Raw genomic sequence first — 24,539 nt, 5'->3', positions numbered from 1 at the left:
TACAGGCATATATTTCAAATTTTCTTTTTTTTTTTTTTTTTTCTTAGGAGCTTGTTGCTTTTCAGTGCAGCGGTACCGTACACTACTGTGTTAACAGCATCAGACTATTCGGATGTGTCCAGAGTGCTCTGATAAGGCTCCAGTGCTGAACACGTCCCGAGGGCTCTCTCCTCCTGCCAAATCCTAGGGGAGACAGGGGTGCCTCAGCTCCTCAGAGGTTCTGTTGTCCCATCATGCTTTGCAGTAGGGAGACAGACTGGAATTGCAGTTTAGTCCTTCAGTTCACTGGATAAAAGTCATCTCTATGCATAAGTCCTGAGCACCACCTAAGGTCCTCTTTTAGACCTGAAATTAGGATGTAAAATGGATATAAACGGTGCAGAGATCTGACTTTGGTTGCCTGCAGAGGGGTGAATTTCACCTACTAGGAACAGCTACAGCCAGGTTTCTGAATCTGCATGAAAGTGCTGAGAATTCGCACCGTTTACTGGCTTGGCTGGGGAATGAAGATGCTCACAGGAAATATTTGACACTTTTGCAGGAATTTGGCTTATTTTGTACTAGAGAACAGATACGCTATACCTGAATTTCTAAACTTATTGTACTGGCATCAGAGTAACTAGAAACCACAAAACGTAGCATGAAAAAAAAAAAGGGGGAGTAGACTATGTATAGATATATTTACATCTACATACATCTACATATAGAAGCTTCTGTTCACTGGAAATCCTATAAGCCACTGCCTGCAATAGCATCCATCCTAAGGGAATTCTAGAGATGATTTTTAAGAGACTGAGGAGATGGGGTTATGAGGTGAGCCCATCTGTGTCAGCACCTTATCCAGCCATTGCAACGGTCCATGCAGGTGGATCTCAATCCAGCAGGGCGTGCTTGTAACATCTTGGCGATGATACTCCGCTCCCCAGCCCTATAAAAGCATCAAAGGACCGAAAAGTGAGTTGTTTTAAAAAAAAAAACCAAACAAACATTAAATCACAACTCCAGTGTTGACAGTCTAACACAACTACAGGTAGTCCATCACCCAAGTTCCCAAGATTTAGTGCTTTGTCCTAGGGGTAATTTTCTCTTGAAACTGCTCCTTTTTAAGGTCATTGTTATCATAGTTATCAGGGACTCTATACTATTAAATTAAAAATGCTCAGTCACACTTCCAGGTGCTGAGACAAACTGGCATGGAAAAGCCTGTTTCCGAGCTTGGCTGCCTGCAAACAGCCCATGGGGAATGGTCCCTGCTGTTCGCACCCCAGAGACGTGCCCAGGAAAGTCTGCCAGACTGCTGTCTGGCACAGACGAAAAGCAGGCCAGACCCTGTCATAACACTTTAACAGGAACTGGGAATGATCCTGGGCACTGCTTCATTTATTGGTAGAGATGCATCCTACGAGTCTGAGACTCCAGAAGTTCTAGGTATTTATCTGAACCTCTGGAAACTTCCAGCAAGGTTCCTATATACAGTATCTAACCTACGTACAGATATTGTCCATTAAGTTTTCTATCCTTGAATACGTCCTCTTTTCCCACGGGAGTTCCCGGCTGTCTGCTGTGCGAAGTCCTGCAGTCATTTTTCCAGCACTTTCGGGGAGATAAGGGATATGGAGCATCTGATGGAAGATGGGGATGCAGTGCTGGCAGGGAGAAAAGAGAACCAGAAGTCCCTGTACCTCAGGTGGGCGCAGTGACTGCTTGTTAAGCAGGCAGCCTGATTTCACTGCAACACAAGACATCCAAGTCACAGCCCAAAGTCTCGCAGCTCACCGGCTGTCTCACTGCCAGAACTGAACTCAGATTTCCATAGGGCAACATGCAAAACACGGTCCCACTGCAGGACGAGGCTCTTCATTTGTGGGCTGCTGATCAGAGAAGCTGAGCCTTACCTATCATTACGCTAGTCAGGCGGGTTGATATGGGTTTATCATGAAAAAAGGACATGGAGGTATATTAAGACTGATGCCTGCCAGAGGTACCTAAACTGTAGAGTGCTGAACAACTCAGACAACTGAGGCTGCCAGAACCCACTTCTCTAGATGATCAGCTGCAAAACGATGATCAACACCAATACTAGATGCCATAATAAGTGGTCTGGATAAAATCCATTCCTACTTAATGAAGAAAAGGGGGAAGAAAGCAGAAGACTAATATGGACCCACCAAAGCCCAAAGAGTACTTTTAATCAGGCAGCATTTTTCTGACCTGCAGAACATTTATCAGGCTAGCAAGGGCCTGTGTTCACAGGCACCTCAGATTTATGTTCTGGGAATGTTTGCATAAAATGCCACTCTTTAAACCAGCGCAGTCAGGCTTCTGAGTTTGTGAAGTCTTAAGTACTCAGCTGCAGTGAAGATACACGGCCAGAAGGGCAAGCGTCAGAGGAGTCAGTGCACCTCTCCTGACTGGCAGGATGGGAAATTTGGAGGAATAGGAATTACAGGTTGCAAGCACAACCTGCCCAAATTGGAGAAGTCTGGCAGCGCGTGCAGGTGGCTGGCCATCTCCCTCTGCTGGCAACTCCCAAACGCTCCTTGTTGCTGTCTCCGGCTGCCGGATGGAGCTGCCAGCAGGGCAAATGCCAGGAGGGCAGGACCCCCTGTGCCTCCCGTAAGTCGCCCTCGGGCCGCAGGCAGCCTCCTTCATCCCCAGGGCTGAAATGAACCCGGAGGTGGAGCTCTTAACGAGGGAATAAAATGAGAACAACTTGCAAAGCTGTAGTGGTGTTTTGAGCAGACGGTGCAAAGAGGATACTGACACCCCCATGGGGAGACCAGAAATGTGCCTTCCTGCACAGGGGAGATCAGCCGAGGGGTCCTGCTGCTCCTGCCAGCCCTTCCCACCTCCTGTGGGCAACAGCTCTCTCCAGCCCTGGGTCCAGCCACGTCCCAGAGTGCTGAGCTGCCTCGTGCTGGGGAGCAGGGCCAAGTCTGCTAGGTCATCCCCTTAGCACCAAGAGCTGGGGAAATGTGGGAGGGAGGGTGCTGGGTTCAGACCCTGGCTTGGAGAAACTCTCCATCTCTCTACTTTGTGCTTCAGCTGCCTCATCTGTGGAGAGGGGACAACAGCCATCCTGTTTTGGTTATCGGCAGCGCTCAGTGGATTGAAATTGCTGTCTGTTCTCACTGATGATACACTCACGTTTGCCTGAGGGTTGAGCTCCTCCCAGCTGCTCCATGGGCACATGAAGGGTATCAGAGGGGACAGGACCTTCACATCCCTCTGTCCCATGTCCTGCCTCCAGAAGATGATACAGTCCTGGCAAGTTTCTCGTGTCTTGGTCCCTACCCATCTCTGCTTCCCAGCTGGCACCTCAAGCATTGGTGGTGTAGGAGGCAGGATCTCCAGCCCTTTGGCTCTGCTTGCCCTGTGGGCTGTAGGTGACAAGCAGCATCTGGTCATGAATCAGGGGAGAAGCCAAAGGACTACCCTGCACCTGGAGGCTCTTGATGTGTGGCTCTGACAGACAACATGCTCCTTTGTGCACTGCATACCCAACACCCAGGGGCATTCCTGCCCCCAGACTGAACACACCAGGGCTCACACCTTGGGAGAGAAATAATTTGAGAAGACTGAATACAGGAAAGCATTTTTACCGGCCAGGAAGGAAGAACCTAGGTGAGATTTGCATAGCCATTTTCCAAGGTCATGGGAAAGCATTCAAAATAACTCCTTGCACTGGTCTTCTGGTGCCTGAGGCACTATAATGTCTGCTATTGTTTCAACAAAGCAAGGTGATAACATGGCAGCAGCGTTATTTAGTGCATCAACACCACCATTTCTGCTGCCACACCGGGCATGGAGGTAGATAACACATCAAAGAGACTGCCCCCCCCCCCCCCCCCCCCCCAGTTGCTGAGATAATGAAAATACTGCGTAACTGGCTACACTGCCTTTACAAACAACATGCCCATTCATGTCTTCCATTAAAGAAAATGCTGTTTGTTGGGTTTCTTGCTCTCTTTTTTTCCCCTAATGCTTGCATGTGAACAAGATGTCAGTTCCTTCCCAAGAAAAAAGCAACAGCATGGTCACGGGGAGAGATATTTTGGCTTGGACTCTTGGGAAAGTTACAGGGCACTCTTAATGCTCTCAGAGAGTTAAGAAGATGGGTCCCCAAGGATGGCTGGAAAGAGTCAGAACCAGCAAGCTGCGTGGGACTCAACTCATCTATTTTGCAGAACGCAGGGGAAGTGGGCTCGAGCCTCAGGCAGTTTTGTAGTATCTTAGATATGAATTCAATCAGCTTGATTCAGTCATTTGTATAGAATCAAATCTGCAAGACAAAGGAACATACTCAAGCCACTTCTTATGGTACCTAACAGGACCAACTTGCTTCTAATGGTGCAACTTCTCTAGTTTGCAGGCTGAACATTGCTGCCAGCTCTCCCTGTGTCAGTCTAGCACATCTGTAAACAGTCTTGAAATACTCACCATTCTCTGGCGTTTAGATGCTACAATAGGCACGTAAGTAAATCCTAAGTGCTAAAAGGAGTCAAAAGATCTCATTCTGGTGAGAAAGCCATTCAGAAGATTTAAGAAACTCCCACAAAGACTGATACATCGCACACAGAGAAATCAGACTGTAAAGGTCAGATATGAAAGACATGGAAACGGTAATGGCTTTAGTGGCCTCCTGTGTCTTCCAAATAACAGGGGGAAAGGTCAGATGTTCTTCTGGGTTTTGTATTCCGCTTGCAAGAAGAACCTTCTGGTAGTGTGGCTGGCCAGAGTGAATGTCATCAGAAATTAAGACAGTCTCTTGCCAGGGATCAGACACGTGGCAAACAACAATTCCCAAGGAAGCTCAGCGGGGGCTGAAGGAGGACCCAGTGTTTCTTGACTGAGACCATACATACCAGTCTATAGTAATGCTGAGACTGTAAATTAGTCTAGAGACATAAGGATATTCTTTTCAGATCTATGGTTCTACCAAGCTCTATTGCAAAGCAGTAATGATAGGAGAGGTCACAACTTCCAAAGATACATGCTACAACATTTACATGTTGCTAAGCCCCTCTAAATTGAGCTCTTTATGCAATCAACAGGGGAACATCATTCAATCTCTGCTTATTTTGCACAAAGAGCCTATGGAATACCTAATTTTTGGAATCTAAGAAATTTCCAGGTTGACCACAAAAGCTACTGATTTTAAGCACCTAGAAGTTTAAGGCAATGCTGGAAAACAGGCAGTCTGAATTGCTATTTGTAAGTTGGGTGTCTAAATCTGCACTTGGGGGATTTAGCTAGTGAAGCTAGCAAGTGATGGGATTTGCCTTTTCAGAAATGCAAGAGAAACCAAAGAATCCTTACTTTAACAAAGCTCATTCGAATAGTACACATCTTGGTCAGCTCATACACCACTTCAAAACCATGATTGACTGACTGGGCAAGCAGCTGGGCGAAGAGCTGGTTGTTGAAGATCTTGAGGCTGCAGCCACTGGGGATCTTGCAGACAGTCGCTGGGTGGAAACCATGCTGGTAGTTACAGTTGCGGCTTTGCACAAAAATACTGCTGTCACTGACACATTCAGCATAAACTTCCCCACCAACATAGTAAAGATGAACACCTTGAAAAAGAAAAATAGCATGTATTATTTCTCTGTTGTTCACAACACACTTTATACCAATAATTCTTTAACTGTTTTACTGGTGTGGGCATACAAGCCCTGGATCATTCCAGGCACTCACACTGCCTTTTAAAAGACAGTAAACTGTGTGCATATCCATGTATCTGTACAATGGTCTGACCAACATTAAGAAGAAATTGTCATAAACACTATTTTGAGGTTCTGGTCTAACAGAAGAAAGTCTTGGCACATTATGTTTTTCTTTGTTTCTCAGGTTGGTTTACTTCTTTAACCCAACAGCACAGTACTTTGTGACAAGACACATATACACGTACATATACACACACATAAATACCAAACATATGTCAACCATATACAAAGCGTGGATCAAAACTGCCAAAGAACTGACAAATCTGTTATGCATTACACATCTAAATGTATTTTCACTGCTGAGCACATGCACGCTGACCATGACCCACTTCATTGCACGCTATTTTTTTACTACAGGATCCTATCTTGTGCAGTTCAAACACAGCATGGTGTGCACTTAAAATAGCTTTTCTGTATTTTGCTTTATCCACCACATCAGAACCATGTATTTGCATTTACATGACGTGACTTACTCATCAGATCCTGTTCAAAGTGGCCTTTGGCAAGACAATGACTGATTTCCTTCTGGACTTTTCAGTGCCCAGGTGACTTACCAACACTAACTCTCAGATTTTTACCATGCCTTGGGGAAATGAAGATGGAATAATTTCTGTCCATTCAAAGACTCTGGTCACCCCAGGATGCCTACTTGCATGAAAATATACCTAAATTGGTGGGAGAATTTATCTTAGCTCAATTCAGCAACCTTAAAGTTAGGGATCTTGTGTATTGTGTAGATGTCTTCTCTAGCTGATGAGAGGCACCGTGACCAGATGATTCACTCCATCCGCTACAGAGTGCAGGCTCACAGTCAGCTTAAACTGATGGAAGTCTGTGCAGGTGCTGAAAAGGCTCTCTCGTTCCCTGCCCCTGCTGCTTCTTCCCACACCAGCTTTCATGCTGGCAGCAATGGCTGGGGACTGGGCAGCCATCCAGATTGGGGAACTGAACCAGCTAATAAACTTAAAAACAAACAAAACAAAACAAAAGAAGATTTATTTTCAGTGAGATCTTCATCAGTGCAAGGGTGGCAATGGGGACCCAGACTGCTTAAACATTAGCATGGAACCAGACCCTGAAGGGGGACGAGTCATCCTGTGAAGATGCTTATAGACATTCACCCTTCCCATGGCTAGATTAGGTGAGATGAACCCCTCCCATGGCCAAGAGAGGTGGAAGAACTCAGTTCTTTGTTCTCATAAAAACCACTACTAAATAAAAATAAAATCCTCCTCTCTATTCCCAGGTATGGCATTCAAACCCTTACATACAAATGCACATGTTCACAGAGTCTCAGGGGACTGCCTGCAAAGCTAGTGATAACTATGCTTTAATAATTCAGTTGTAATTAGTTTTATTCCTGTTGTCTTTCATACAAAAAAGACTGGTTGCATATTCCCAGTCTGTTCATCATTCTGTGGTCATGACAGCAAGGGGCAGCAGCACATCCTTAGGACAAAACCAGCCTCTAAACAGAAGTGGGAAAGGCTCGGGGAAAAGCAGGTTGAGTGGGAAAGGAATCTGGGAAAAATACTCTCTCCCATAGACTTGCAGAGTGACTCAGATGGGAACGTTAAAGTCTGTCTTCAAGCCATCACTTGACTTTTACTTCTATGCACCCACGAGATCTCAAATTAAATGTGAGTGGTGGGGGGTGTGGCTCAGAGCACACGCTAGTATTGCACTGGGAACACGGGTGAGATGACAGCTCCATCAGACCAGTCAGCTCCAGTCCAACTGCACCAGACGTTATGGGGTGCTGCACATTGTGACTGCTTTTGCTTGACCTATGTCTCCTGTCCCTTCTGTGGAAGATGGATAAAAGGGAAGGACTGAAAACATAAAGGTCCTAGCCGACCTTGATGGAGTCCGTATAACTTTCTGAAATAAACAGAGTGAGAACACAGGGTAGGGAGAGAATAATAAGGACAGAAATGTTCACCACATTTCAGACCTTCATGTGTGGCTAGTCATTTAGGGTGACCACACTTCTGGGTGCTAAGGTGAAAAATTTTAAAGGCTGGATTTTCGAAGTATATTGAGTAACCCAACTTCTGAAAAAAATGAACACTTTCAAAGGCATTGCCCAAACTGTGTACTACAATAACAAAAACACCAAAGTCACTTCTGAAAGCAGAGGCTACAATTTGCTTTTTCCTTGTGGACTTTTTAAAAGCAATAAATACAGCAGTAATGAAATGTCAGTGTGTATTTCCATTCTTCTGGTATTCATTTGCCAGAGACAAGCACCCTCAAGGAAGCCAAACAGCTGAATACATATTTGTAGAAGACCAAATCAAGGGTCCATATGTTTTAGTGGGATTTCATTGCTCTCTGCAGAAACTGGAAATTCAGCAGTCTCCAAGCATCCACATCTTTTTGACACTCTGATCAGAAGTCCCCTTTTTGTCCTTGAAGTCTGACTGCTGAAACAGGTCCAATTGCTAGTAGATGTTGTGTTGTGTTCTGGATTGTTTTTAGCTTTGATGTGGTATTTCCAGGAAACCGTTTCACGTTGATACACTAGATGACAATTCAATCACATACCCTTATCCTACTGAGCTAATCTTGTTTACTCATTCTTTTTTTCCCCTGTTAACATGTGACAATTGTATCCATTTCAGTAGCTTTCATCTGTCCAGCATGCCTTTGAACTGCACACTTTTGGAGCTGCTCTGTGCTCTTCTGCAGGCCTGTACTGGTGCCACTTCTGTTCCATTTCAACATGGTTTTTTAAGATTTGCATAAACAGGGAAGAGCAGTAAAATTAAGGATCTCTGATATACTAAGCTCCTCTCTGGGCAACCTGCTCCCTTCCCTTGGGCAGATTCCTGATGTAAGACTTTAAAGGACTTTTAATCAATGAAGACAGATCTTCAGATTTGAATGGATGAGGACCATTAGCATTTACCTCATTTTCTTCCTGTTCTGTCTCTTCCTCTTTTGGGGCAGAAAGTCACAGGATGTAACATCCTCAAATGACAGCTTTGACTGGGATCTTTTGTCATTTTCTTTTAAGGCCAGGCTCAGCTTTAACCTACACCTCTCTGCCAGCTTATGCTGATAGAGAAGCTTTGCTTTATTTTCTGAGTAAGCTAGAACTAGACTTACAACTCATTTTATCCCTCGCAACAAACTCCTATGACAGACACCTGTATCATCACACTGGCTTCACACAGTGCATCTGCAACACAAGTGCTTTCCCTTCCAGAGAAAAGTGCAAGAGCTAAATACATCTCCTGTGCTAGCCTTCAGGTTCACTGGTGTTTGTAAAACCTATGTCACATTTATCTCTGAGTTTCCTTGTATTCAGTCATTCAACACTAGACTATCAAGAGCCAATTAAAATACTGCTCTAGGCCTGGGAAATGAGGTGAGGTTGACAAGATAATAGGAGTGGAACAATTAGAGTTAATTAGCCCAGTGGGAAATCCATTCCCAGGCAGCCACTGGTGAGAGGCTGAGTTGGCAAGATAATGAGTCCAGACTGGATATACCAGAACAGGCAAACCTTCATCTGCACAGAGAAGTGGCCAGTACAGGGCTTCTGACTCACTGCCACAAACAACAGTAAGTTCTGGGAGAATATCAGGCCCTACAGAGCCCTAGTGAGCTGGGATGGAGCGTGTGCAGCCATGCATGTCCAGGTGTGGTCTCCTCTTACTTGTCACCAGCAGCATATGCTCCTGTGAGCACAGGGTATACGTACACTAGAAGCAGAGCATACAAGCAGGAAGTGGAGCAACTGCTGGAGGGAGAATCCAAGACTTAGTTTTACAGGCGAGAAGTTGACAAGGCAGGGAATCAGACTGGTAGGGGGGGAAAAGCTACAAAGGCAACTCTGGTAGAGCTCCTCAGCTAAATAACTCAACTACTAAGTGTTTCATCCATCTCCCTTTGTTATTTGGTGGTAGGAGAACCAGCCCTGAGGCACCAGCAATTATCCTTTTAGTGGCATTTCAATGGCAATATTCCCAGTTGCCAGAAGCTCTAATAAATAAAATGAAAATACATACTGCTAAATTAGAACATACAACTATAAACAACATTTTTCTCTTTGCTGGCCAAGTAAATAGCTTTTGTAAGGAGCTACTCTGCTGACTGTTATTCAGTCAGAAAAGAATCAGCTGCTTTTCTTCTATTTCAGAAGTAATCTCCGAGCTTTGGTTTTAAGTCAAGCACATCTGACAAATCAGCTAGGTTTGTTAATGCAATGCATGGTTCTTTCAAGCTCTGAATATTCCCAACGAGAAGGGATTTCCTCTTACCTTTTCCTATGTGTCTCCTGGTGTTTTCTATAGTAGAGTTGCGGTTTACATTTGAGAGCAGTCCTAGGCAGAACCTGTTTCTGTTATTTGAGGGATCTGTAAATCCATCTATAAGGATACTTCGAGAGGAAGCCTGGAAAGTCTCCCCTACCCGGTTGTTGAGTTCATAGTAGGCAACTGAGCACCAATGTTGGGGTTCCTCATAGCAAACAGGCCGAAAGTCTGCAGGAAATAAAATTAATCAGCTGCTTAGGTTTCAGTAATATTTTTTAATCAATCATTCTCTGTTTTCTTTCCCTCCTCCCTCCCACTCCCACCCTGCCAGCTCTTCATCTAAACAGTCACTTCTGTCACTTCACAGCAGCTTCTGTTTCTTCTTAATTTTATGACTGAAGTCCCAAACATGCAAAGGGCTGGTACACCAGCTTAACTCTAAGCCTCTAAGGAGGCCCACTTGTTCTTAAAAATGATAACTCCACTGCATTAAATTAAGCACATGCTGACATTCCTTGCTGAACCCAGGCCCAACCTCTACACTGAAAATAGTAAGGGACACATCTGCTCTGCACACCAGGAGCTAGGGATGACAGATGGGCTCAAAGCAAGTCAAAACTGAGGCAAGCCTTCAGCCTAATACCAAACTCTGAAGTTCAGAAGTAATCAATCACTCCCCCCAATTTTTTGCATGTTTTGGGGCTTTCCGCTTCCATGTGGGACTGTAAACAGAAATGTCAGCAAGGTAATTTCTTTTGGTTCTACCCTTGCCCAGGTTTTCTAACTCAGAGACTCAAAAATGTAACAGAATCTCTGACCCTCATTCATCCTACAGGAACTGGTGGGAAATCTTATCCTGCCTGCCCACCACAGGCATGTGAGACCCCCTGCCCCCAGAGCACCTCTGTGCATAACCTCTAATAAACTTTCAACTAATATTCACTAGGGCAGTGATCACGGATGGTAAACTATCGTAAAGAGATTAAAGTATCTCGACAATTTATTTAAAAGTATTGGTGTTTGATAACTAGTTATTATCTGGCCATTCTGTGTACCCATATGTAATTGGCACTGTCACCCTCATCTTCCTTCTGCTCCAGTTCTGTGATACATACATGTTCCTTACTGTTTCAGAAGGCTGGCATTATTTTTTTAACGTGCATGTGTGTGCACCGTGTTCAGTCCTCATGCCATAAAGGACACTTGTTTAGCACTACAATATAGAATCATAGAATGCTTTGGGTTGGAAGGGACCTTTAGAGGCCATCTAGCCCAACCCCCCTGCAGTGAGCAGGGACAGCTTCAACCAGATCAGGTTGCTCAGAGCCCCGTCCATCCTGACCTTGAATGTTGCCAGGGATGGGGCCTCCACTGCCTCTCTGGGCAACCTGTTCCAGTGCTTCACCACCCTCAGTGTAAAAAATTTCTTTCTTATGTCTAGTCTAAATCTATTCTTCTTCAGTTTAAATCCATTATTCCTTGTCCTGTCACAACAGGCCTTGTTAAAAAGATTGTCCCCATCTTTCCTGTAGGCCCCCTTTAAGTACTGTAAGGTCGCAATAAGGTCTCCTCACAGCCTTCTCTTCTCTAGGCTGAACAATCCCAACTCTCTCAGCCTGGCCTCATAGGAGAGGTGTTCCAGCCCTCGGATCATTTTGGTGGCCCTCTTTCTGGACCTGCTCCAACAGGTCCCTGTCCTTCTTGTGCTGAGGGCCCCAGAGCTGGACACAGTACTCCAGATGAGGTCTTACCAGAGCAGAGTAGAGGGGCAGAATCACCTCCCTCGACCTGTTGGCTGGGGGCTCATCCGGGATTCTGCACTAAAAGAACAATGCTGATGTTTCCTTTGCATTTGGAGGAAGCCAAAGGAAAACCCAGCAGAGGAACACCATTTCCCTTTGCTGCTCTGCAGCAATGGGCTTCAAATGGTGGAGGCATCACCTACCACTGCTAGTCTGGAGGTAGTGGAGACCATGCTGGAGAGGTCATGAAGTTGCTTTGAGGGGAACAAGGAGGATCCCAGTCCCTTCTAGTCTGACCACCTATGCCCGCTCCCACTAAAGCATTCTTATATGAGGACAGTTTGGCCTTCTGTAAAAATGTCTTTGTACTTCACTAGAACACGTCCTTTTCTTTTCTAGCCAGCCAGTAACGTAACATTAATACAAAGATGGCAGTAAGAAAGATCCCAACCACAAGGCTTTAAAGTACTTGAAACCCAGAACTGAAGGTGATAAAGAAATCAGTTCTGATATTGATAGTGCTCTTTTGTGTTATATTGCCTCACCATTTGTGATTTGATATCTTTGTCTTTACAACATAGATAACAATGTTTGCTTTCATTAACAGCTTTCTAAATGTAATAGTCCATGGATGCAAATAAGGTCTAAACTCTGTAACTTCACACATAATTCACTAAATTCTTAAATCAACCTATTCTGCTAACTAATAGGTCTAGTACACAGCCTTACTGTAAAACTGTCTGAAACCTATTACTACAGATCACTGAACCCTGTTCAAATAACAATTTTTTTGCTTAACAGTTTTTCTTTGAAGAATAGTACAAATGGTTATTTACTTTCAGCTTCTCCATCGGCAGATTTACCTCCATTGGGCAAAGACAGCACTAGTTGACTTTCAGCTATTGCATCCATTGACCGCCCATTGTGGTTTCCTGGAGGTTCTCTTGCATGGTAAGGCGGGGGTGGAGTTTCCACTATTAGAAAGAAGAAAAGAAAGAAAAGAAAGAAAAGACACCTAGATCAGTAAGTTGGTAAATTCCCCCTGGCTTTTCCTGGTGAGCATTTAGCACTTATTCAGCATTGTTTAGCTAGAGAAGAGCTGGAAACAGAGCACAAATCTGAACATGACCTCCCTTCAGTCTCCAGACTAAGACCACTCAGGGAGGACAGGAAGGAAGGGCTGTCATGTTGGACATGCTGCACTTGAAAGAGAGAAGAACAGTCACAACAGTGCCTCAGGCCTAGACTGGTATCCAGTCAAACTCTCTGTTAGTACGAGTTGTTACCATAAGAAAGTAACGCAGTTTGATCCTTCAGTTTCAGATTTCTCTTGCAAATGTAAAACTTGAAGAGGATGATTTAAGAGAAGCTGCTAACTTTTATTGATCCTCTGGGAGGAGAAAGCTCTCTTTCTTCACAGACTATAGAAAAAGCCTATGGAAAGCCTTTATACTCTAAAATCAGACTTGGCAAAACTCCCTCCAGATTTGTCCTTTTTACCTTTGTCTTACAAGGGAAGGCTGGCCCTCTTCTGGTTTGTTCAGTCTCCCATCAAAGCGCAATGGATGTGATGAAAAAATAGGGAGAAAAAGTATCAACTCAGAACCTGCCCAGCTCCTGATTTGTTTCATTTATGGCACAGTAAGCTAGAAAACAGAAGGTGACTCTATAGTGGGGATTCTCAAGAAAGACAGGAGGCTTTAGAAAGCCAAAGAAAAAGGGACATCATTTTCATATTAGAAAATGCTGACATTCACTGCAACAGCACTAAAAGTATATAGTTTTATTCATTTGAACAGAAACTCAGTGGACTTATGTATAAATTATAGCCATATGCAAATTTGCAGGACTAAGGGTCTCTTTAAGAAGAGCAGGGTTTAACCTGGTTCTGGGTTGAAATTTCCTCTTGTGTTCGGGATCTGTTGGCTGGCTCCCAAAACAGAGCAACTTCACCCAGAGTGAAATGTGGGCTGTCTCATAACACAATCATTGAATCTTCCAAGTAAGTACTGCACATGAACGTTATTCTATTTAAGCATTGTTCAGCATTTAGGAATTTCATACACTATATGATATTTCTAACATATAGATAACCCTCCCACAGAAAATGCATCCAGCTAGAATAGTAAAACAAAATCAAGAAAGAGTGGAAGAGAATACAAGTCACAGAAAGGAATATGATGTGGTTATACAGGTATTTTTGATGTCTACACCTGAGCTAGTCACCATAAGCTCTCCTTATACCCACTACAGAAAAATAGGCACCGCAGACGTGGTACATCTCAGCTACTTTAGACATATACCTTAAGATGCAACAAAACTTGTTCTAGGAGTGCCTGTTTTTCTCCACTGATTACAGAGAGGGTATAGACAATTGCATGAGATGTAGAAATTTGCATTGTTGACATCTATAGTTGGTCACACCAATCCCACTCAAGGTTCTTGATGTAACTCCAGTTTGCTTTAGATAGTCTTCCATCCCTGATTGTTACACAGGCAAATTATGCTTATCAGCATGCTGTATACTATGATATACTGAAGCTCAGGTTGAGCCACTTCCATTTTTAAGTAGCTTTGTGAGGTCCCAAGTTCAGCTAAATGCACGAGTCAAGAGTCATTACATAGTTGGAATGGGACTGATTTACCTGTCAGGACCAGCTCCACTGAATCCAGCTTGGTTACACAGAGGTGAAAGAAAAAGATGGGAGAAGACAAACAAGTCCTACAACTTGCTGAAATGTTTCAATGTTGCTAAATATGATTTAATCTGAAGTATAGATCTAAAGAAGAAATGAATGAAGGTCCATTCAATGAATGGAGAGGGAAGGAAAAACATCACACTGTGTTGAAAGTGTCCAGCTTAAAAGGAAGTTCAAATACTACAAATACCTTGTAAAAATAAACACCTTTCTTGCACTTAAAATCAAAACAGGCATATCATTAAGGACATGAATTTAAATGCTTTGTAGTTGAGACATTAAAACATTAAGCTACAAGATTCTGACCTGAATTCATCCTTGTGAAAAAAGTTGAGATCATTGAAACTATTTGAGATTTACAACAAAGTGCAGAAGTGAATCTGAACCATGTTTTGATATTAAAGCTAGCTCTCAGCTGTGTTGCATGACATCTTGGTATATTTAACAGCAAAAGCATAGTTAAATTCTCAGGTAATTAGAGGAGTACTAATGAAGGAGTTCACAATGCAAACAATCTGAGTGACATAACCCTGGTGACCTCAGAACTGTGGAGCTGATGAAACACGTTCCAAAGTCATAGGAAATTGCCTGGTGTCTTCACCAAGTGTTGGGCCAGATTGTTAAACACCTTAATTTCCTGAAGTTTATACAGTCAGTGGGATCACCATACATTAAAAAAATATTTCTGCATACCAATTTCCCCATTTTATCCTGTCTCTCTTGATGGAGTTTCTAAAGGTCTCTTGGTCCCTGACCATCTCCATCAGAGGTGCGTAACTTAGGTGTTGCAAGTGCTCTTTTCCATGGGTTGTACCAGAAGCTTGGATGGGCAGCTTTAGGCAGAAGGTGGCCTGGCACACCTGCTCCTCTCCTCAACTTTCCCCTTACAGTAATCATGAAACCTCATCCAGGCACTTCTAGGAGTGGGATGACTACAGCTCTTAGTCCCTTGAGCATCCATCAGAAGGACTGGGAGACAATACTAAGAGACAGTCACAAGAAATCACATTCCAAATCCATCCTGTCCAACATTTCACTGTGTAGCTACAGCCTGGGGGAAGCACACAGAATTGGCATCTGACCCCAGGCCATGGCAAGAACCTCAACCGCCTCAGTTGGGATGTCTGAAAGCTCATTCTTACCTGTGAGCTGATAGGGACTTCCTGGTCCAGAAGAGCTTCCTGGTGAGTTGGGGTAGCTGATACTGTTAGGTGACTGGGAGAACATGTGGCTGGGTGATGATGGAAAAGGGGTGCATGGAGGATGCTGGAAAGAATCAGGATAGGTAGCATTGTGCGGCATCAGCGGCTCGCTGTGCAGAGAAGTGTTTCGAAACTTGGCGAGGAGGCTGAGGTGAGGGTTAAACTCACTGTGTCTTGGAACGAGTACAGGAGGTAGGACTGAAAATAAAAACAAGAACAGAAAAAGCCAGTTAAAACCGCATTCTTGAAAGCTTATCTCTTTGTAAGTTAGAGAGAGGCATATTCCATGCTGCCCAAATATTGCTGTCTATATACAAGTCATTGAAGGACAACAAACCTGTCCAAAAACAACAATCAAAAGCTGATTCTTGGACCTTTTTTCCCCCAGATTTGCAGCCAGTTGCAGCAACTCCATATGGACTCATTCCTGACTTGAGCAAGGTACCATAAAATTCACAGGTACGGCATATGCACACATCACTTTTACAGAAATGCAAGTGGCACATTTCTCCCTCTCAAAATTACCTATTCCTTCCTTCCTGAAAGACTAAACACATTGGGAGTTTGCTAAATATTATCATCAGGATTTGCAAAAACCACAGCCAAGTTTAGTAACTATTAATAGTGCACCGCAATACATTGCATATTTTACTACCAGTGTTTTACAGGTGGGCAAAAGGAAGCACAGACCAGAAGCTAGACACCAGATTTAAAAGGTTTTCAGGTACTTGAAAATGCTGCCAGCCAGACAGTGGGATCTTTAAAAGGAAATGTAAATGGCAATTCAAATATTGCAGCAATATTAATTTAGCTCTTGCAATAGAGTTAGAAAAGATCTAGCAGGAGGAAGCAAATGTCAATGGTTGGTAGTTAAGACATGAAAAACGCAGGTCAGAAAACTGAAATCCAAATTAATCTATGTAAAAATTGGTCTAATAGAAGATATCGCCTCTCTTCACAAACTCTCTTCACTTACATCTCATACTGTCAGTGCTGTTAACAGCATTGCTGCATTGAGAAACCTAAAGTTGACCCAAATTATTCTGGATTCTGCTATATCAGGTGCAAGAGCAGAACTGGAGTCAAAACACTTTAGAAAACCCAACTAGTGAGTTACCTATGAAGGTAATCTTCCCTAGGCTGGAACACAAGGAGGTTTGCTAAATAGTTCTGCATATGGGAGTTCAACTTGAGGCTTTAACTCGGTCTCCTGTAGTCCCTGGGGGGAGAACAACACCTACAATGGGCAATTCATATACCCGAAGATTTCTCTATTAGTTACTAGCTCACGTAGTGTGTAATTGTCTTAGTCAAGGCCTTAAAAACAAGTAGGGGGAATGAATCCCCAGTTGCTATTGCGCAGATCTAAAAGCCACCAGAGAAGATAAGGAGGCAATTTGAGTTATTGTGACAAGGATGAATTGTCCCAAAACCGGGAACAGTTCAGCAGGCTTGTATTGATTGACCTAGTGTCCAGAGTTCCTCTGGCCTAAAACCCAGCAGCATGTAATCTTTCAGTCTATCCTTACTAGCTTATGGAAACAAATAGCAGTGTGTGCTCTTGGTTATAAATGCTGACAGGAATATACGGTTTGAACGTGTTTTAACATATTGTTTGGGCCAAAAGCTCTGTCTAGGTAAGGCCAATTCTTTTTAGGTAGGTTAGCTAACACCTTTTAATTACAGTGAAGTCTCATTTATCCAGCATAATGAGAGTGGAATAATTGCTATAAAGCAAATAACATACAGATAATGCAAAACATGTGCATGAGAAGAGGCTGCGGGAACACTCTCCTTGGAGTGCACTCTCGGTGCACATTGATTGCTCAGGGAGATGAGGCAGTTCAAGCAGGCGGAGGAGGAGGACCACTGCCTGGTACCGATGGCAGATTTACAGCTTCTTGCTTGATGTAGCACTATGCTGCGCTGGGGCAGGGTTAAACCATGCTCCTGCCCACCCACTGGCATATACCATTTGGGAATTTGCCAGTCATCCATGAACTGAGGAACTGAGCCCTAAAAACATACAACAGATTGGACTGATGACAGGGGGTTCACTGCAGAAGTTATCTTCTTACCTGCCTGGAAACACAGGCACGGGGATACCTGTTAAGAGACTATACGTAGACCCTTCTCTGGCCCAATGCATTTCTTATCAGCTTCTGGCCAGCACAAGGATGGTGCTCTGGAGACTACTTTCTTTCCTTCTGCCTCTGATATGCCCCTACCTGTGGGATGAAGATTTTGTTACCACCCTCTTAAGTCCTTTGGTACGGAAAAGTATTTCTGCTTCTTTACTGCTTCTTTAGCTTTTTGGATTTCGTAGACTCCCCAGGTAGGACTCATACAGGCATACAGGTATTCACATCTGAGATGCACTGCCCAGTCCCCCATGGATATCTTCATAGCCAGTGGAGAGAAGCAGACTCTTTTAGTGCTCAGTTCATCTGCTCTATACTGCAGCAAGACCAGTACCACCACTGCAAATACGGTTTTGGTGAGCTGGATCCCTCCCATCCCATGCTCCTGTGAGCAGCTCCAGCTGCTGCTGCCTCTGGAGTTTTCCTCTGCTGCTCCATGAAACTGGTATAATGCTTGCCAGGTCTGCTGCTGCTCAGCCAGCTCTGACCAGCAGCCCTAGAAAATGAGGAACTGGTGATCCCTTTGCACCCAGCAGAGGTGCTGAGCAAGGGACAGCTGTGCTACAGCAATGCTGTGCAGCATTGGGAGGTTGGCACCTTGCAGCGGGCACCACCGCTAAGAAAGTGGCTTTCTTCAGCTCTGTGAGAACTCGGTGCAACTCCTCTAAATGAAAGCTGAGAATCTGGATGTGTGAACAGCACTTGCCAGGAAAAGCCTTTGACTCGCCCTGAGTGAGTCAGCGAGAGGAATTTTCAAGCCTTGAACTCCTTCCCAGCTCTGACCAGGGTACTTTTAATTTCTGTTCTGCTGCACAGATTTTGCCACCTCACTCAGTCTTTCCACTGACTGCTCTGTGGCTGCCTAGAGGGCTAAAACCTCTGTGGTGGTGAAGAATTCAGAGATTCTCTTGTTTGTGGCTAAAAATTCCCCAGAGGGCCTTGTTCTCCTTGCTCTTTTGGTAACAGATGCCACTCTCCAGGGCTCAGCAACTCAGAAGGAAGTGTGACCAGAGGCATGAAGCTCAGTGACTGAGTGCATTGGGACCTGTCTGTCCTCATAATTTACCTGTGTTGTGTCCCCTCAGTGGAGTCCTTTTCTTCCACCTGCTATTGTCCACCGAGAGCCCGGGGTGGATCCTTCCTTCTATGCATGCCCAAGCGTTGATGATCTTTGCTCAGCTGAAGACAAATACGGTCATGTCTGAAGTCATAGAATCGTTTAGGTTGGAAAAGACCTTTAAGATCATCCAGTCCAACCATTAACCTAACGTTACCAAGTCCACACTAAACTAATCAAGGGTAGACTAGACTAAACCATGTCCCAAAGTGCCACATCTACCCGTTTTTTGAACACTTCCAGGGATGGTGACTCCACCACCTCTCTGGGCAGCCTGTTCCAATGCTTGACCACCCTTTCCGTGAAGAGATTTTTCCTAATATCCAACCTAAACCTCCCCTGGCGCAGCTTGAGCCCATTTCCTCGTCCTATCACTAACTACATGGGAGAAGAGACCAACACCCACCTCACTACAACCTCCTTTCAGGTAGTTGTAGAGAGCGATAAGGTCTCCCCTCAGCCTCCTCTTCTCCAGGCTAAACAACCCCAGTTCCTTCAGCCGCTCCTCATAAGGCCTGTGCTCCAGACCCTTCACCAGCCTTGTTGCCCTTCCCTGAACATGCTCCAACACCTCAATGTCTTTCTTTTATTGAGGGGCCCAAAACTGGACACAGTATTCCAGGTGCGGCCTCACCAGTGCCGAGTACAGGGGCACAATCACCTCCCTGCTCCTGCTGGCCACACTATTCCTGATATAGGCCAGGATGCTGTTGGCCTTCTTGGCCACCTGGGCACACTGCTGGCTCATGTTCAGCCGGCTGTCTACCAACACCCCCATTCAGCCAGGGAGTTTTCCAGCCACTCTTCCCCAAGCCTGTAGCGTTGCATGGGGTTGTTGTGACCCAAGTGCAGGACCCGGCACTTGGCCTTGTTAAACCTCATACAGTTTGCCTTGGCCCATCGATCCAGCCTGTCCAGGTCCCTCTGCAGGGCCATCCTACCCTCCAGCAGATCGACGCTCCCACCCAACTTGGTGTCGTCTGCAAACTTACTGAGAGTGCACTCAATCCCCTCATCCAGATCATCCAGCCTCCCAGTTGAAAGACCACCTGATGTTCTCACTGTTGGCCATGTGTTTGATGTTTGTGAGTGGGCATGGGGAACAGATGAATCTCACTGGAGGGTAGGTCTCCAAAGGTAGTAAACTCTCCAAAGATGAGCAGATGTGTAAGAAATCACAGGGTGGATGTTTTACCTGGAATTAAACTGTAAGGCAGATAGTTTGCTTGCTAGCACCTGAAGTCACAGGCTTTGGGCACAGCCAGGTTTCCAGCAAGAACTGTTGCAGCTAAAGGGAACAGGAGAAAGCCTAGTGCAGAAAAAGGCAGTGGCAGGAAAGGCAGTGGCAGGACTCATGCAGGGAGGAAATTAGAAAAGCAAAAACCCAGCAAGAAGTTAATCTTAGTCCCACTCCTTAGTCCCACATCTTAGTCCCACACCGGCTTGAGGAAAGCAATCAGTTAGTCTAAGTCAAAAGTTCATTTAGGCTCCTGCTGCCTACAGCAATGCTGCACACTAGAATTTGCACTATCTACACATGAATGATCTCATATAAAAATAATAGGGTAAATGTTTAGGCAGTTTTTATATTTTTCTGAAACTGCAGCTTCTCCTGACAACAAACCATTCAGACTTCTGACCAGCTCTTTGAGGCAAAACGACGAAGGGGGAAGGAGAGCCTAACCTCCATACCTATCCTCTTTAGGCTAGGTGGCCTAACACCTCTCTGCAGTAGTATGTTGCACAAACAGAGGAAATATATGCTGTTTTTTTTCTAAATAGCACCTGCTGCTCAGCAGACCTGAAAAGAAATCTGCTGGGCAAACTAGTAGCAGCAATAAAAGCTATGCATGATCTGTGCAGCACTGGTCAGCATAGACTAGTGTGTGGCTGGGCAGCCTGAGGACACAATAGAGGCAACGAAACCCCTGAATCTCAGACCTGAGCTTAAAGCTGCTCTCTAGTAATAGAGGTCTAGGGATCTGCCAGGCCATCAAAGAAAGGGTGAGGCCCTCCCATCTTTGACACAACTCATTCATTCTGAATAAAAGTTAACGGATCTCATCACAGAGCACTTGACTCAGCAAGACAGACTGCAGTGATAGAAAGTGAGCCCCAAAAGGATGGACATTTGTGTGAAAATAACACTGGCTTGTGGATTCTAAAGAAATACATTGCTGACTAATTTCATGGGTGGATTCTTTAGCTCCAGAGGATGAGATTCAGAGAATCTCACATAGGCCTAAGATCACCAACAGCCAAGATGCAGAAGATTTCCTGTCGTTAAAAGAGGACTGTTGTTTAAACAGACTGGCACCTAGATCAATTGCTCCCTGACTTTTCTGTGGTGATCTCACTGCTACCACTTTCTCCTCAAGCTCATTTCTTCTCTTGCCTCACCACTACCTCCTTGCAGCACGGCTTTCTAACTGCCTCTGGCCTGGAGCTGCATTACTGACACTTGCAGTGGTGTAAGTCACCTCTCCTGCCGCTGCCCCAGCACATTGGAGTAGGTTGTACTCCTTGCTGCACCACATCTTTAGCAGGGGGGTGACTCACTTCTGAGCTTCAGCTTCTAAACTGTCCCTGTAAGAAGAGCAGTAGGGGTGAATACAACAGCTCAAGAACAGTTCCTGGGTCCTGTGGAGAACTGGCACAGCACAGCTTGCATCCTCACAGCTGCGCTCTCTTTCACCTCCAAAACAAGGTGGTCACATCCAAAGTGCCCAAAGTCCCTCCTGTGGGCTAACCCCTGCACCCTGAGGACTGCTAGTCCATGCGAGTCCGCATGGGTCAAAGCTGTGCCCAGGAGCACGTTACCAATTCAGCAATACTCAGACCTGCACCTTGGCCCCGTCTCATTTACTAGTAGAGATGTAGCCAGTCTGCTGCACAGACAAACAAGAGACGTGTTCACAGCTGAAACTTTCTGAGTTTCAGGGTCAGAACAACAAGCTTTGGCAGCCATTTGGTAGCTGCTGGATTATCTCAGTACTAGCATTTGTTAGCTGGCACTGAACAGATCAGAAGACCGTGGCTGAAAACAGCACTGTGCAGTGCTGTCAGCTACTGTGCTGAGGAGACTCCATTAACTACACTGGAGTTACACCAGAAGAAATGAGAAAACACTAAGGACTGCAGCCTTCAAAGAGAAAGATACACAAAATGGGATATTTTATGAGCATCTTTTCTTAGATTCTTGAAGAGTTTATTTTAGCAAGGCAGGAGATCGGCTCTTTCCACTGAAAACTGTTGACAATAAGCACCACTCACTGCAGCTGTAGAATTTTAGTTGTGACAATGTTTACAGCAGCTCAGATACAACTTCAAAATGACAGCTCCGCTGCGGTGGAAGGACTATCAGAAAAGGGAGCAGCCCCTGTTGTTTAACAAATGTTAACAAATGTCTTTCCCTTATTTCATCCATGTGAAAAGAAACATCCCACAGTTCACTTATCTGATCCTAATGTCACCTCAGACTAAAGTTCATGCCAGACAAAGAGTAATCACAGAATAATAAGTATACACTTACCAACCGTATCCATTAGTAAATTGAATTACTGTGATTTTTGGCAGCAAGGGAGAGCTAGGTTAGACATTAGAAATCATTTTGAACTGTAAGGACAGCAAAGCAATAGATTCATTTGCCTGCAGAGGTTGTGGAGCCTCTATCACATGGCATTTTTAAAGCTCATTAGAAAAACATCTGTCAGGAATGTACCTGGTAATTTGTTTTGTTTTGGGAGTAGGGGCAGAGGAGAACAGGATGACTGCTCAAGATCTCTGCCAGCCCTGCTTTCTAAGATCCCTGTAGCAGTCAACACTGAACACTATAATTTTCTAACAGCTGTTTCACTGACACAAAGCCCAATTAAACGACCTTTCAGCGAGGTCATAAGTTTTCAGTGCTGACCAAGTCCAGTCTAAAGAGGATCATCCGTGGAAAAATTCAAAGTTTTATGGGAACTTGGGGGATTTATTTCACATAAGCTATCCATTCAGGTAAGTAAATCCCACTGAAGACAGGCCACCAGGCATTTCAGGAAGAATCAACTGACCTGGTTTCGTATCCACAGCAAAATAAGCCCTCTTACTGCAACTCTAATCATTAAAGAGAGAGCTAGTGATACATTTTTCCTGTGCATTAATAAGTCGATTGTTGGTTTTCAGACAATGCGACATAAGTCTGGCCAGCCTAGGCTAGTCTAACCTAGTCTAAGATGGTGCCTAGACTTCATGCAGATGGACACCGGTTTGCCCAAGGAGGGTTCAGAGGGCAGCCAGCACCCATGTCCACGGAAAGGAAGCTCGCTTTCAGCACCCTGGACAAGATCCAGGTGCCCTCGGGGGTCTGATGGGATGCGGACCCCACAGGGCGAGGTGGTCCTTACTCCCAGCTGCGGGACCTGTGATGCCACCAGGCACAGAAAGACCCAGGGTCCTACCATCAAATGGAGCCTGCCTTTTCAGATTTCAGAGCAGAATTTGGTAGGATGCACCAAGACTAGACCTGCCAGTGCAAAAGCTAATAGAGAGATGTGAATCACTTGCAGATGATAGAATTACCTGGGGTTTCCACCCGCCGGTAATGGTAGGGGTTAATGCACACTTCTTTCTGTTTTGAGCCAAATGGGAACTCACAACATTCCAGTGGTTTCAACTCATGGTGAGATTGTAAATCAGGCCAGCGCCACACTCTGCAGTATATGACGTGGGGAAGCCCCTTGCGGTGAGACACCTGCAGTCGCCCATCCAAGGAACGTGGGATCGTGACACATTTACTGGGCTGACCTGGGCAGCTCAGAGCCCTTTCCAGTTCTTCCATGGCACCTTTTTTCTTCTTTAACTTCTTCACCAAGGAATCAACAGCTTTTTCTGCCCACTTTTCCTCTTCATCTCCTTGTTTCCAGCCCAGCAGCCTTTTCACTGCAGGGCTGGTGAAGGAGAACAAGGAACTGATAGGGGTGCTGGAGTGCATAAGAAGCAGAGATTACACACAAGCGTCAACGGAAGCACAAATCACTCTCCTGCCTTGCAAGGCTTGCACGGAATTTCCACAATATTGAGACGGACGCTTCCTTCAAGGAAAGGTTCTTCCACACATACGTTTTTGTAGTCTTAGGCGCTGGTTACAAGTAGTCCAACAGGGTGCGTCTCAGAACTTTCCAAACATCAAGAGACTGCTGATGAAGCCTGGAATAACAACACAATACATCATTAGGCTTCACACACTCCTTTCACTGTTCCTTCAATAAAATCTTTTGAAAGAGAAATGATTCAAAATGCGTATATAATTTTCAATGGTTTTCTGTTTGGTTTTTGCTGTTTATTTTGGGTCCAAGCCTCCCCTCCCCACTACCCTCCACACTCATTTTAGAGTTGGACCTCAGAAAACATTAAGTGTCCAATCACTTCAATTTGTGAGTTTAATGCACTAAGCAAATTGTTTTAGGGTTGGGTTTATATTTACTACAAAAGAAAATGTACCTTTTTTTTATGTTGTAGCTGTAAGTTCAGCTCAAGCGTCTCCTATGAAATGAAATCTGTAATATCAAATTTTATGGAAGTAATGAGTAGAATATTTTTTCTGATTTCAACTCCCGCTCTGCCCCAACAATCTCACTTGACTGTCAAGAGTTGTAAAATATTA

At 44.7% G+C, this 24,539-nt stretch overlaps 1 protein-coding gene across 3 annotated transcripts; it reads right to left on the bottom strand.

The window, feature by feature from the left end:
* Positions 1-784: 784 nt before the first annotated feature.
* On the bottom strand, positions 785-23,867 carry SMAD9 (SMAD family member 9). 3 transcript variants are annotated; one of them, XM_075708198.1, is made up of 6 exons: positions 23,456-23,867; positions 15,572-15,829; positions 12,567-12,704; positions 9,995-10,216; positions 5,320-5,576; positions 785-928 (listed from the first exon to the last, which is right to left on the bottom strand). In XM_075708198.1, exons 1-6 carry the CDS (start codon positions 23,865-23,867, stop codon positions 785-787), a joined length of 1,431 nt encoding a protein of 476 aa, XP_075564313.1. The 3 variants fall into 3 exon arrangements, with proteins under 3 accessions (XP_075564313.1, XP_075564318.1, XP_075564324.1); XM_075708203.1 differs by having other exon boundaries at positions 12,594-12,704; XM_075708209.1 differs by lacking the exon at positions 12,567-12,704.
* Between the last annotated feature and the right edge of the window lie 672 nt (positions 23,868-24,539).

The sequence above is a fragment of the Pelecanus crispus genome, chromosome 1 (genome assembly GCF_030463565.1).
Source record: "Pelecanus crispus isolate bPelCri1 chromosome 1, bPelCri1.pri, whole genome shotgun sequence".
Taxonomy (NCBI): domain Eukaryota; kingdom Metazoa; phylum Chordata; class Aves; order Pelecaniformes; family Pelecanidae; genus Pelecanus; species Pelecanus crispus.
This window is presented reverse-complemented; position numbering and strand designations above follow the sequence as displayed.